At 49.7% G+C, this 14,746-nt stretch overlaps 1 protein-coding gene across 1 annotated transcript in view; it reads right to left on the bottom strand.

Moving 5' to 3' along the window:
• MYO1H (myosin IH) overlaps window positions 182-14,746 on the bottom strand; it is a 39,899-nt gene continuing 25,334 nt past the window's right edge. Inside the window, exons 19-32 of the mRNA XM_005691686.3 lie at window positions 12,798-12,911; window positions 9,966-10,042; window positions 9,424-9,492; window positions 8,083-8,167; window positions 7,259-7,418; window positions 6,368-6,451; window positions 5,497-5,590; window positions 5,234-5,289; window positions 4,292-4,427; window positions 3,675-3,745; window positions 3,212-3,309; window positions 1,933-2,032; window positions 596-737; window positions 182-246 (exon numbers count right to left, since the gene is read on the bottom strand). Coding sequence (XP_005691743.3) covers window positions 182-246; window positions 596-737; window positions 1,933-2,032; window positions 3,212-3,309; window positions 3,675-3,745; window positions 4,292-4,427; window positions 5,234-5,289; window positions 5,497-5,590; window positions 6,368-6,451; window positions 7,259-7,418; window positions 8,083-8,167; window positions 9,424-9,492; window positions 9,966-10,042; window positions 12,798-12,911 — 1,351 coding nt within the window. The remainder of the gene's footprint in view (window positions 247-595; window positions 738-1,932; window positions 2,033-3,211; window positions 3,310-3,674; window positions 3,746-4,291; window positions 4,428-5,233; window positions 5,290-5,496; window positions 5,591-6,367; window positions 6,452-7,258; window positions 7,419-8,082; window positions 8,168-9,423; window positions 9,493-9,965; window positions 10,043-12,797; window positions 12,912-14,746) is intronic.

The raw sequence follows: 14,746 nt of genomic DNA, 5'->3' as shown, positions 1-14,746 counted from the left end.
GAACAGTCCGGCCACCACACTGAGGTGCGTGCACTAAGGTGCGGTTCAGAACAGAGATCCCACCCCCAGGTTGCTTAGGGTGGGAAAAGTGGAGTCATTTTTTGGAGTGTTTGAACTCCCGACACTGGCAGGAAGTCTCAGGTGGAGAGCCTGCGGGACTGGTGGAAACGCGGACGGTCGGTCAGCGGCTCTCGCCCCGGAGCGCAGGTTTGGGGTGGGGAGAGCTTCTCCTCACCCCTGCGGAGCCTAAAGCCGTGAAGGAATTGGGAGATTTTCCTGAGTTCCACTTACTGAAAGCAGAATTCACATTCTGCAGCCGTATGCGCTCAGACCACGTATTTCATTCTGCCTCAGGGGCAGCATGACAGACCCTGTCGCCCACCCCCCCGTAATGACATACTCAAGTGCCCATTGAGCACAGGTCCTACTGGGGACGTTTAAAAGCACCCCCTTGGGCGATGTGAGGTTGGCTCCCTAGAAGGCTCTTCTAGTGCCACAGGACATCTGAGGGGTTGGCGTGAGATGCCTTCTCCATCCCTCGGGGATGATCCTTTTCCTAGAACTGCTGGAACCTTTGCTTGAAGGTGTTGCTCACAGGCCCAGATGCGAGCTTCCTGGCCGTTCTCCTCGGTGGCAGCAAAAGTGGCGATGGGCGAGGCCAGATGCCATCTTCCATCAGGACTTCGTGCAGACTGATACCTGGCGGGGGGTACGCGTGGGGCTGAGGTCTCGCCTCGCTTGGAAGGACACCCACGTGGCCAAGGCGGATGCGGCTAAGCTGTGAGCAGCCGGCCCCACCACCTGTGCCATCCCCACAGCCCGACCCCCACCATGAGCTGAGCCACATCTAGAAATGGGCTCCCTGAGGCCTGCTAGCTTCAGCCTGAGCCAGCCAGGGAGAAATACGGGGCAAAGGCTTTAGGACAGCATGTAAACCGAAAAATCACCTGATCCGTTAGGGTAAAAGTCACGCTTAAATATTTTGTCCCTGTTGACAGAATCCGTTTCATTGTTAAATGTGTATGAGATGCTCCATGTCGTTAGACCATTTTCAAATTGGTTTGTAGCAAACTGTGAATCCTTGGTATATATACAATATAATCTTAAAGATTCAAACACCTTGGGGTGGAATAGTTGTCATTTCCCAGCCAGGTTGGATCAGACTTGCTAGGGAGGAGTACTAGGCTTGATATTTTAACATGGACCTGTTTCCCAGACCTCTCCTCCTTGGTCCCAGGAGCCTCCTCCCATTCCAGAGCCCAGGCCTCACCCTCCGCTGGTAGCCTCTTGGTGTCTCGGGGGTGGTGACGGGGGAGACATGAACACTTGGTATTTTTCAAAGCTCGCCAGGAGTTACCCACGTGGAGACTCGCTTGAGCACCACGTGTTAAGGCATCAGGCCTTCGCCACCCAGTAAAGAGTTGGACTTGGATATTTAATACTGAGAAGAATGTCAGCTTCTGGTCCACTGACAACTAAATGTGGCGAGTAAACTGCTTCCTTTTTGTTCAGCATCTGCATCTGTCCCTCTAGCGCCCATTCCTGACTTGTTCAGTGTTGATCCGGACAGAGGAAGAAACAAACTAGATGATGATTCTGGTCAGTCTGTGAAAGTGTTAGTCACTCAGTCATGTCTGAGTCTTTGTGACCCCATGGACTGTAGCCCACCAAGCTCCTCTGTCCATGGGATTTCCCAGGCAAGAATCCTGGAGTGGGTTCCTGTTCCCTTCTCCAGGGGATCTTCCCGACCCAGGGACTGAACCCAGGTCTCCCACATTGTAGGCAGATTCTTTACTGTCTGAGCCACCAAAGAAGCCCAAGGAGGACTGAAATTAGGAGGATTTTAACCTATAGTCTCATTTAAAACAGCTTACGAAAAAAAAAAAATAATAAAACAGCTTACGCCTCCCTCCCCCAGACCCAGCCACTCACCACTGTTAACCGTCCGTTTTTATCTTTATAAATTTGTTCCTCTGGTCCGGTGTCAAAAACTATTGTGCCTTCTTTTCCAGGACTAATACAAAACTGTAAACTTAAAATATTAATACACAAAGTGATAAATTACCGACATGCTCCATTATTTTTCTCCCCCAGCTTTGGTTCTGCAAAAGAAATTCACTTGTGATGCTTACTAGTGTCAAGATCAAATTCCTGTTTCATTACAGACTTTAATTGTATATTTGAGTAATCAGAAGAAAACCAATTTGAGTTACTCTCAAATCAATTTAGCACAGCTCTTCCACAGGCATCAACAGCAGGGGTGTGGCTGTCACCTGCTCTGACCCAGGGGTCTCCCTGTCACCGGGTGGCAACTTCCCTTAAGACCATATGCACCTCTTTGGAAAACTAGATGGTAAGACCCCTGTTGGTTCCCTTAGGAAAATGAGTGATCACTGACTTCATTTCTTTGGAGCCCTTGTCCTAGGTGCCAAGGAGGGAAGAAAGTTGTTGTAGGCAGGCAGTGCTTGCTTTTCGGGGAGGGGCAGGCATGGGTGAAACCATTAACGTTTGCCTCTTCCTTGATCTGTTAATACATTATTGACCAGAGACGTATTAATATGTCTTTTGTTAGCCAAATGTTATTGACTGGAGTTGTATCAATACATTTTTAGAAAGTGATGCAATTAACATCACCGTACCTAGTTGTTAGAGCTTAAAATTGATCAAAGGTTCATTACACCACTTACGGTTGTCATTATCATTCACATTTTGCCCCATCAGATTTTTGTTCCAACCTTGTGTGTATCATAAATGCCAAGTCTATTACCGTAAAGTTTTCAAAAATGACACATCGTGAAATTCTGAATGGAAAAGGATGTTTTGGTGAATCCTATGCAGATACTTTTCTCTGATTGCCCGAGCAACATAGATACTAGTGTCTCAGAAGATGATAGCTCTTCAGAATAGAGTTCTGATTCAGATGGTGTGCGTGTTAGACCAACAAAAAGACAAAAAACCTGAGTGACTGGTTCTGATATGGAAAGTGAAAATGGAGCGGTGCTGGGGAAGGCTTTACAGGCATGTCAGGTGTCACTGTTGAATGTAATAGTATTCTATTCAATAGTTAGTGAATTAACAATTATATTTTTAGCCGGCCAAAATGAAAATCACTGGCCACAGGTGTTAGTTTCTGTAAAATTCTCCCAGTCCATAATGAGATAATAGACATTTAACACTGAGGGACTTACTGAGTCGAGATGCAACCACCTACCTTCCCTGAACAACATTTACGAGGCTGTCCTTCTTAACCAGCATGGCGAGCTTAGTAACCGCTTCAAATACGTGTTCGCACTGTAAGATGACATCCCCCTGCGGCAGAGAGGAGAGGACACAGCCGTTTCAGCGGCGCGTGCTCGGTTACCAGTTGTTTCTGACTCTTTGTGATTCTATGGACTGGAGCCCGCCAGGCTCTTCTGTCCATGGGGATTCACCAGGCAAGAATCCTGGAGTGGCTTGCCATTTCCTCCTCCAGGGGCTCTTCCCAACCCAGGGACCGAACCTGCATCTCTCTTAAGTCTCCTGCATTGGTGGGCAGGTTCTTTACCACTAGTACCACCTGGGAAGCCCTTCAGTCACAGTGGCTTCAAGGAAAAATACCACTGAGGTTTCACTGGGGGCAGCTAAAGATATCGGCAGTGTTTCTCCCTGTTAACAGCCCCACGGCCAGCAGTTACCTTTTGCTTGATGTCTGCTTGCGAAACGTGAATGACTAAGATCCCATCACTGAGGCTGCTGGTGGAGACACCTTAGGGCAGATGCAAAGTCAGGGGCCAGGAACTGGACAAGTTGATGCAAAGACAGAGAAAAGAGGCCCGCTTGGGGGTTCCCAACCCCACGCTTTTTCCCTCCTAGCTGGGCTTTATGGGGTGGCAGGCAAATACTCCAGCAGTCAGCGTCTGTGCTTGGAATAAGAAGCTGTCACGGGTGACTGGCATCCTACCTGGATGCTGGAGTGAGATGCCATGGGCCTTTATGCCAGAATCAGGCACAGGCCAGGCCTGGCTGCCCTGGGTTTTGTGGGCACCCTTCACTTAGGTCATTTTTAAAATATTTATTTATCTGATGGTGCTGGGTCTTAGTTGTGACATGTGGGAATCTGGTTCCCTGTCCAGGACCCCCTGAACAGGGAACCTGGGCCCTCTGGGCCCCCTGCACTGGGAGTGCAGAGTCTTAGCCACTGCCACCAGGGAAGGCCCTCACTTGGTCTTTCAACGAAGGAACTGCTTCCTTGCTGGTGCTCCTGGGAGCTGAGTCCACCCAGTGAGTCAGCTTAAGATCGCCTGCTTCTTACCTCTGAGGGTGGGGTACTCTATTTTCTGCTTGATTTTGGCAAGTTCCACCACGTAGGCTGCTTTCTGAGTGAGGATGAGCTGCCGCTGCCGCGTCTTGAAGCCTTTCCTGTCGTATTTAGTGACTGGGACGCCGTACTGCAAGGAGGTGACCATCACTGCGAGGGATGCTCGAATCACAGGGGAGGGGGCAGCCCACTGAGTCCCCTGTTCCTCGGACTCCAGCATTGTGGCTTCAGGCACTCAGCTGAGGGGCTCAGATGGTGCACAGATGGGTTTTCCCTGAACCCTGGCTGTCTGTGAGATAGACGTGATTCCTGGTTCTGCCTATGGTGTGACCTGAGGAATTCAAGGCCCCGGCATCGGCCTCAAAAGGCTGCTCTGGAAACTCAGCAGAGATGAAGACACTCTGCGGGCGCTGGAAAGCAATCTAACCCGGTCACCGGTCTCTGGTGCCCAGGAGACCAAGTGACCCAGCAGCCCTTGAGCCGCCACGGTCACTGGCTGCTGCGTGGCTGTGCCCCTCACACCCCCAACCCTCCGTCCTCCCCGTTCACAGAAACACAAAGGCACCAAGACCATAAGTCACCTGCCCAGGGGTCGCACAGCTTAGTTACGAAGCCCTCGTGGGTGCCCGGCCCCCCCGCCACGCTGCTTCTAACGGGATGTTTAATGATTACGTGCATAGCCGCATTCCACTCAACTTCACAGGACATCAGACACAGTGGGGTGACAGATAAGGGTCGTAAGGACAGCAACGGGCACCAAAGATTACGGGGCCCCCTCGTCTCAGCATCTGGAGCAGCACAGCTGAGAGCTGAGGCCCCACACGTGCACCCCTGCTTTCAGATAGTGCTTCCAGCCCCGCTTTGTGTAGGAAACACACCCTATTCTCAGACCTTGAGGGGAAGTCCTATCTCAGGTGAGGACACACAGCTCATTACCTGGACTTTCTCGCTGCTGAGGAGTTGAAGCACTTTGGGATTAATGTCTCCTTCATCTAAGGAGGCAACCAGAACACAGTGAGTCATCACTGGGTACCAGTCCTGGGCAGAAGCCAGAGGCATCGGCTGGTTTTATGCCTCCCTGTGACCTAGACCTCAAGCTGGGAGATAGCTGTCAGGAAACGCTAGGCGTCAAACATCTTCCTTTGACTTTTGTTTTTTTAATAGGGCAAACGAGCATGTAGATGGAAAAAGGGACTTACCTATTCGGCTGTTGGCAAAGGGTTGATTTAGGCTTTCTGCATAGCCTTCTTTCTTTCCCCTGAATATTTCACTCGTGACCACCTTTTCCTGCATCTGGTACAGTTAAAAGTACAGAACGGTAGCCGTGAGGCTCTTGGGGACCCAAAGAGGTCCAGGTTAGCACTGACTTTCCTGAACAAGTCAGGCTCCTTGGGGAGTCTTGCCACACCTCTGCCGAGGAGTCAGAGCACGCAGAAGTCGAACACATCTGGCTTGGACCAAAGCTCCAAACGTTCTACTGCTGAGAGACTGACGTTGACGCTTGGGCTTGTCCCTACCTGCACTGACTTCTTGGAAGTAGAATGCTCACTGTTTGAGAGAGCACTTTCTTCTAGGTCAGAGGTGACAAACTACAGCCCACGAGCCAAATCCAGTAAAGCGCTGTGAGTGGTGTATATTTTGGAGCAGGGCTGTGCCCTTTACTTACAGGTTGTCTCTGGCAGCTTGCATGCTGCCGTGGCACAGTAATTTCAACAGAAATGGTGTGGCCCACAAAGCCTAGAATACTGCCCTCTAGCTCTTCATAGAAAAAAAAAAAAATCTGCTGACTGGCAGATGAAATAAAACCACACCTCCAGCGAGGGGGCTGTCTGGATGGTGTTTCCATGGTAACAGTGCTAGCAAGACAGTGATGGTGCTTATGACACTTGCCAGCTCAGGAGGGCTCTGTGCTAAGTGGTCCACGCGCATCTTATCCTCAAGGCATGTATGAGGCCTGAGCCTTGTGTGACCCTCGTTACAGGGGAGACTGTGGATGAGGACCGCGGGCCCTCACGGGGCTCCACCCACCCCTCTCCGCTCCTGCCACCTGCCCGCATGCTGCGTGCCTACCAGGGCTCTCCTCTCGGCGGTGATCCCACGGCAGTACTGCCGGACCAGGTTCCTGGTGCACATCTTCCTGAGCAGATCGGATGCCTGTGTGGGGAACACACCCGTTTTCCACCTGCCTCCCTCACCCGCCCCCACTTTCAGGCTTCAGCCACCAAAACAGAAGCTTTGAAGGCAGGGCTGAACTCAGTGTGATGTACAAGCAGCGCGTTAACATTTTCTGATCAAAGAGAGCTGCTTATCTTCCAGTCTTTCCACTAAACTGTCTTATGGCTAACAGTCTTATGGCTAAACTGGTGGTTTTAAACCCTGAATGAGTTTTGAGTCCCCTGGATTGCTGGCTAGGAGGTTCCAAGAGACGCCGACTCAGGGGCCCTGGTGGGAGGGGGCCCAGGAATCTTACAATCGCCCCCACTCTGTGCTCCAGACACACAGGGTCCCCGCAGCATCTTCTGAAAAACACTATTCTAGGCGACCATCCCTGAACCCATGTGAAAGGTTGCAATAAGGACAGAAGCCATTCAGAAGTGCCGTGTGTAAACAGACCTCCTCTGGTGTCATACTTCGAGAGAGAATATGACAGATTCTGAGTTCAGTTGCTCAGGCATTGCCCTCACGGGGAAATGCTTTATCTGGGGAGGCAGCACAGAGCAACAGTCTTCTCTGGTGGCTCAGCTGGTAAAGAAGCCGCATGCAGTGCGGGAGACCTGAGTTCGATCCCTAGGTCGGGAAGATCCCCTGGAGAAGGGCATGGCTACCCGCTGCAGTGTTCTGGCCTAGAGAATTTCATGGACTGTACAGTCCACGGGGTCACAAAGAGTCGGACACGACTGAGCGACTTTCGCTAAGCTCCACCCATGCCATCTGCCACATGTGTTCTGGAAGGGTCCTTACAGTTCCCAAGATGCCAGGAGGCCTCAGCCAGCTCTTGTCCAAGACGTTCTTCGGGACGTGATACCGAAGATTCAAGATGTAATTCTTGCGCACGAACACGATGAACTCCTCGTTGTCAGGACAGAGGGGCCTGTTGCGATTGATGAACCCCTTTATGAACCTATGCGGGAGACAGTGTTGTTAGTTGCCTATTTCCTCACTTCCTGTTTCTTCACTGAGTTCTCTCCTGCACTGGTTTGAGTCAGCGTCAGCCAAAACGATGGGAGATTAAATTTGCTCACCACATAGGGCCACGGGTCAAACCTGCCCCCAAAGACATGTTCTATTTCACCCATGCCATGCTTTGGTTTTATTTTGAGTAACCTGAATCTGGGAGGTATTGCATGAAAGCCAGATTTCCAGCTTTCCTTGAAAGAAAGCCAAAGGTCTGGCCACACTGGCCTGAGAGCCATGGGCTGAAGCGGGGTGATGACTGCCCCTCTGAGGTGGACTGAGGGTTTCTTTTGGCCTCGGTACCCACCCTATGGTTCTTCTTCATCCCAGCTCATGAGACCTGCTGCACCAGCCTGGCCTCAGAAGCATTTGACTCTGTGACTTGAGAACTAGGCTAAGAGAAACGTCGAATGTTGTGAGCTGTGATCACCGTCCAGTGAGGGTACTCAAAGGAAGGAGATGGAATGGAAGTCCTCAGGGCTGACGTCCTGCAGGAAAGACGGGTTCTCTGCCCAAAGCCAAAATCTCAGCCAAGTCCACGACCACCCTCTGCAGTACGGCGGCAGCACTCAGAAACCTCCCCGCCTTACCAAAGCCGATGGAGAACTTACTTCCTTACAGTCTGCACCGCCCACTTCCTCCTCTTGGCCTCCGTCCGAGCCAGGGCCCCACGCCAGTGGGCTTCGAGCGTGATGGCTGAAAGAGGTCACCGCTGGCATTAGAAGGTGAGCGCAATCCCTTAAATACAAGAGCCTCTTCAAGAATGATGCACCCCCTCCACAAACTCCTGGACGCAGCTGCAGCACTCTGCCAGCCCCCGAGATGGAAAGTGGGACGAGAGTCTTCATCCCACTTCAGAGGGACCCCTGAACCAGGAGGACAGAGGAGCAGAGGGAACTGGGGGGTATAAAGGCAAAGCCTGAAACCGTGTGGGGGCCGGGGTCCCCAGGCCTTTTTGAGGGAGCAAAGTGGCCCTCGGTGACACAGGTTGGTCCCACCCCTGCATTTGCCCTGCCTCTATCTCGTGCAGAGTTTTAGCCATCTACGCTAAAAATCGGGACATATAAAAATTAGACTTCTGGCTCATGTCCCAATTTTTAAAAGCTTTTCAGATTTTTTTTCCCATTAATTATGAAACTCAAAGTGCTTTTCTTGTGTTCCTCATGGCAACACTGTTACAAAAACAAACAACCAGAAACAGCCCAAACGTCTGTCAACGGAACAGCTAAATTGTGGTACGCTCGTAGAGCAGCAGGGGTCAGCACACTGTGGCCCCCGGGACCAACTGCCCCATTTGTAAATAAAGTTTTATTGCAACAAAAATGTCACACACACAAAAAAAGTGGTATAATTTTATGGAGTTCAAAACAGTCCCACAAGTGTATTATTTCATGATGCATCCAGAGATGATAAAACTGTAAAGAAAAACACGGAACTAATAATGCGAAGTTCAGAAGAGTGGTGTGTGTGGAGGGAGGGGGTGATGCTGAGAAGTGATTTGGGAGGGACAGGGCAGAGGGGCTCCAAGAACAGTCATGGTGTTAATAACCTTAAAAAAATTGTCCTTTAAACACACATATATGTTGTGGATCAAATAAAACACGTCCACAAAACAAGTAGAGACTGCAGTGTTATAATCTCTGCTCAACCTAGACAGCATATTAAAAAGCAGAGATGTTACTTTGCCAACAAAGGTCCATATAGTCAGAGATACGGTTTTTCTAGTAGTCATGTACGGATATGAGAGTCAGACCATAAGAAGGACCGAGCACCGAAGAATTGATGCTTTTGAACTGTGGTGCTAGAGAAGACTCTTGAGAGTCCCTTGGACTGCAAGGAGATCAAACCAGTCAGTCCTAAAGGAAATCAGTCCTGGGTGTTCATTGGAAGGCCCGTGGATGACAGGGAAACGGTGGGCCTGGCAAATTGGAGAGGTCCTGTCCAGCTCTTACCTGCTTGTCTTTTTCTCATGTACGCTCTCCTTTCTAGGCAGCATTTGTACGTGGCTTGGATTCTCGCAACTTAAAACAAAACAAAGCTTTTGGTGAAGTGGCTTTCAATTGTGCATCTTAGCAGTTGTGACCTTCAGAAGGGGGTATCAGCAGTGGCCCTGGGGGCATGCAGGGTAGAGGTGACCGAAGAAGCCGTGGGATGTGACAGGAAGGACCCTATTAAAATCAGGGCAGGGACTTCCCTGGGGGTCCAGTGGTTAAGAATCCACCCGCCAATTCAGGGGACGCAGGTTCAATTCCTAGTCAGGGAAGATTCCACACGCCACGGGGCAACTAAGCTCCTGTGCAACTAGTGAAGCCCACACACCCCGGAGCCCATGCCCGCCACAACAAAAGTCACCACAGTGAGAAGTCCGAGCACCGCAATGAGGAGTAGCCCCCGCTCGCTGCAACTAGAGAGCCCACGTGCAGCAGTGAAGCCCCAGCGCAGCCAAACACGATAGATAAATTCTAAAAAGTCAAGGCTGAGGGAAAAACCATACCTAATTGATGTTTACTAAATTCAAAGGCATCTTCAGTAGCAAACAGAGTTCTGGGGAAGCGAATGAATATTTTGGTTCTAGAAATGAAAAAAAAAAATTCATTATTCACTGGTCATCACCGCCTGTAATGGGTTGAATAGTATCCCCTCCTCCAAATTCACATCCACTTAGATCCTCAGAATGTGATTCTTATCAGAAATAGGGTCTTTGGAGATGTCATCATAAAGGTTGAGACAAAAAACCACACTGAATTAGGGTGGACCCTAAATCCAATGAGAGTGTTCTTAGAGAAAGACACACAGAGGGACACGGGGAAAAGGCAGCTGGAAGCGGCATGGGAGGAGCCTCCCAGCGAGACTGCGGAGGGAACATACCCTGCTGACAGCTGGGTTTTGGCCTTCTGTCCTCCAGAACTGTGAGACAATAAATTTCCATTGTTTTAAGCCAGCCAGCCTACAGTTAATTTGTAATGCAACCCTAGGAAACTAATTCATCATCCAAACCCCAAGTTACTTCCCTGAGTTTTAAAAGGTGATGACACAGAATATGGGTCCAAGTTTAAGAGGAGATCCCACCAAATGGCAAAGATTAACTAGAAATGTGTGTATGTTTTGATGCCAAGCTGTGTCCGACTCTTTATTGCGACCCGTGGACTGTAGCCCACCAGGGTCCTCTGTCCATGGGATTCTCCAGGCAAGAACACTGGAGTGGCTTGTCATTTTCTTCCCCACGGGATCTTCCCGACCCAGGGATCGAACCCACATCTCCGGCTTGGCGGTGGATTCTTTACCAGTGAGCCACTCACTGATCTCATATTGTCAGCCCACCCCTCTCCCCCAGCCCCAACACTTCAAGGGAAACTTCCCAAGGCAGCCACTGGGAGGCAGCACTGCGTGGTGTCACAGGAACCCACTTTCTCATCCGAGGTTATGGATGGGGGCAGATACAACCTCTGACCCCCATGACCCACCTCCCTTCAGAAGTGCTACGCCCAATTCCCCTCAGAAATCCGGTTTGGAAAAGCCACTGCCTCTTGGAATAGGGCCCAGAATACAAGAATAAAGGATGGGATGGGGCCAGGGTGGTCGTAGAGGGCTATATACAAATTGGCAGGCAAAGCCCATTGGCAGATTCAAAGGCAGAGATCCCTAAGGCTGCCATCTCTGCAGCCTGAGAATGGAGCCTCTTCATGCCCGGGCCCTGTCCTATGCAATCAAATTAACGCTGACCAAAATGACCAACAGAGCAGACGAAAATCATCCTGGTTGGCCCCACTGAGCTCTGCCTCAAGCCTTCAACATGAATGAGAGTCCTCCTGCTCACCGACAATGACAGCTCTGCGGTAATGAGACCCCGGGTTCCAGAACACCACCTTCTGCGAAGCTGGAGGAGCGTTCACATCACAGAAGTCCTAGCACCCCCCCCGAGAAGTCGGGCGCACATTTGAGAAAGGAAGGGATCCAGGCACATAGGGGTGAGGGGGCTCACGTGGCTCCCGTCCTCCCGTTGACACACAGTTCATCCCAGCTCCCGACGCAGGTTAAGAACCCAGGGCTCCTTTACACTCAATCTCCAGTAGGCAGTGATGTAGCCTTTCTTTCTTGCCATTTAGAGTTTGCGATGCTGGGTTTTATTATAAAAGAGATCTGTCCGATCTTTGTCCCATTGCAGTGTCTCAGCTCCCCAAACCTGTGTGATTTCCCAAGTAATTAGAGCAACAGGGGCCTCTTTTGTTAACACTCTTGGCTTTTGCTCCTGAAATAGCTTCCAAGCGATACAGGTGAAACGGGTGTCTTTTTAAAAATTTATTTCCATTATGGTTTATTGCATGAAGGTGAATGTAGTTCCCTGTGCTGACCTTGCTGTTTATTGATTTTAAATATAGTTTTATATTGCCAATCCGCACTCCTATGTTATCCCCCTGACCTTCTTTTCCCTGGGTATCGTTTATTATTCATAACAAACCCCTTTCAACTACACTATCACCTAACAAGTGATATTTGGAAAGCCCCTCAATAACCTAAGGATGGGAACTGGTCGCCAGGGAAACCAGTCTTGAAATTAGAGAGTTGGAAGTCACAGCCCCACTGCTTTGGAGGGGAGAGGGGCTGGAGGTGGAATGAATGACCCTTGGCTAATGAGTTTATCAATCATGTCTGTGTAATGAAGCCTCCATGAAACCCCCCAAAGAATGCAATTTGGAGATCTTCTGGGTACACCTGGGAGAGCTTCCTCCCCTCTCCCACATACCTTGCCCTGTTCATCTCTGCTACCCTTGTTCCTGAGTTATATCCTTTTGTAATAAACTGGTAATCCAGTAAGTAAAATATTGGGTTGACGAAACATTCAGGCTTTTCCATAAGAAGTTACGGAAGAATCCTAATGAACTTTTTGACCAACCCTCTATTTTTCTTGATTCTTTGAACTGCTCTAGAATAATGAATCAAACCCAAGACAGGGGTCATGAGAACTTTCAGAAACTCAGGTGACAAACAGCTCTTGTGATTGGCTTCTGAGGGGAGGACGGCCTTGGAGGACTGAGCTCCCCCACCTGTGGGACATGACACCCCCTCAGGGAGCTGACAGACGTGAGTTTCACTGCAGGACACCCAGCTAGCTGGTGTGTGTGTTGGAAGGTTCTGAGTGAGTGAAGTGTTGAGAGTGGAGGAGACACACAGGAGAGCATTTTCTTTACAAAACTGCATTTAAATTGAGTGGACGAAAGTATCTGCTAATAAATTTATGCAAACTCCTGAAGGATGAACCTCCAGGCTCAAGATGGAGACGAACCGATGCGTAAAACACTGTGACAGCGATTTCCGGGACACTCACCTCCCTAACTTGTACTCCTCAGGTTTGTAGCCAATGTACTTGATCAGCCGCTCTACACCCTCTTCTGGAGGCCCGTGCCAGTGCGGCCAGGTGTCTGGGCACAAGGACTTATACCTGGGGAGAGGACAGGCACATTTAGAAAGCTCCCGGGTCAGGAAGATCCCCTGGAGGAGGACATGGCAACCCACTCCACTATTCTTGGCTGGGAAATCCCATGGACAGAGGAACCTGGTGGGCTACAAACAGTGGAACACAACTAAGCAACTGAGCACGAACACACACACGCACACACACCTTCCCTGAGCTCCCCTAGAGATCTGCTTTGCTCTTCTGGGCATGCCAACCGCTCAGAGGAGACTTCACACCGAAGCCTCCTAGAAGCATCACTCCAGTCTCTGCCCCTGTCCTCAGATGGCCTTCTCCCCTGTGCCCCTCTGAGAGTCTCTCTCTGTTGTAAGAACCCTCTCAGGGTCCACCCTAATTCAGTGTGATTTCATCTCAATCTTTATACTGACAACATCACAAAGACCCTATTTCTGATAAGAATCACATTCTGAGGATCTAAGTGAATGTCAGTTTGGGACAGGAGGACACTGCTCATCAGAGGTTTATATTAGCAGGTAGATAAATTATTAAAATAGCAGTAGGGGAAGAGATTGTTACTTAATAAATGCATATAAACAGATATTATCAAGACACAAGGCTTCTGGGAGAAAATTCAGCAAGATCCTCGGTAGCGAAAGGGATTCCCAGGTGGCACTAGTGATAAAGAATCCGCCTGCCGGGCAGGATATGCAAGAAAGCTGGGTTCCGTCCCTGGGTCAGGAAGATCCCCTAGAGTAGGAAGTGGCAACCCGCTCCAGTGTTCTTGCCAGCAGAATCCTGTGGACAGGTGCCTGGTGGGCTACAGTCTCTGGGGCTACAAAGAGCTGGACGTGGCTGAGCAACTGAGCATCACCATTGGCAGAGAAAAATCTGATATTAAACGAAGACTGAAAATAAACATCCCAAAATGCTGAAATTTCAGAGTGCAGTATCTTGACGTAAGTGGGATAATGCAAGGAATTGGATTTAAAGTGTAACCTATGCCTGTGCTTTTTATAATTATGAAAAAGCTATACTTCAGAGACTTCCCTGGCAGTCCAGTGGCTAAGACTCTGCACTTCCAGTGCAAGGGGTCACGTATTCTATCCCTGATCAGGGAACTAAGATCCCACCTGCTGTGAGGCATGCCCCCCCCCAAAAAAAAAGTTCAAAAGAAATTGAATGTTAAGTTAAAATATGGAATTAACAATATTCAACCATGTTAACCTACAAAAACAACCATTTTATTATGCTTCTCTTGAAAGGGTAAAAATGTGTTGTTTGCACACACAACAAGCAGCCCAACTGATGCACAAGCAATTTGGGCTATGGTAGTGGTGGTGGATATATCATCAAATCCTTGAGAGCAGCTTAATCCTTGTGTTGCACGTGAGCAATTAGGTCACGGGGGAAGAGGAAGATCGGGATTCCCACCCAAGAATCTGTGGCTCCAATGCCCACCTTCTTACCACTACCCCTGCGTCTTAATTTTTTTTTTTAACACTTGTGTCTCTTGACAGCCCATGAGGCCAAGAAGATTGCTCCCAGAATGACCCTCAAAAAACCAGCAGCCATGGGAACAGACTTCCCCAGCCAAGTTCAGACTCCAGGGGTGTGTGGCCCACGTCTGCCCTCTGGTGGCAAGTCTGTGCATTGGCCCTTGTACTTCCTAGATTCCAAAGAAGTACTGTTGCTGCTGCTGCTGAGTCACTTCAGTCGTGTCCGACTCTGTGTGACCCCAGTGACGGCGGCCCACCAGGCTCCCCCATCCCTGGGATTCTCCAGGCAAGAACACTGGAGTGGGTTGCCATTTCCTTCTCCAATGCATAAAAGTGAAAAGTGAAAGTGAAGTCGCTCAGTCGTGT

This window comes from Capra hircus, chromosome 17 (genome assembly GCF_001704415.2).
Source record: "Capra hircus breed San Clemente chromosome 17, ASM170441v1, whole genome shotgun sequence".
In the NCBI taxonomy this organism is placed as follows: domain Eukaryota; kingdom Metazoa; phylum Chordata; class Mammalia; order Artiodactyla; family Bovidae; genus Capra; species Capra hircus.
Note: the sequence above shows the minus strand (reverse complement) of the source record. Positions and strands in the feature narration are given on the sequence as shown.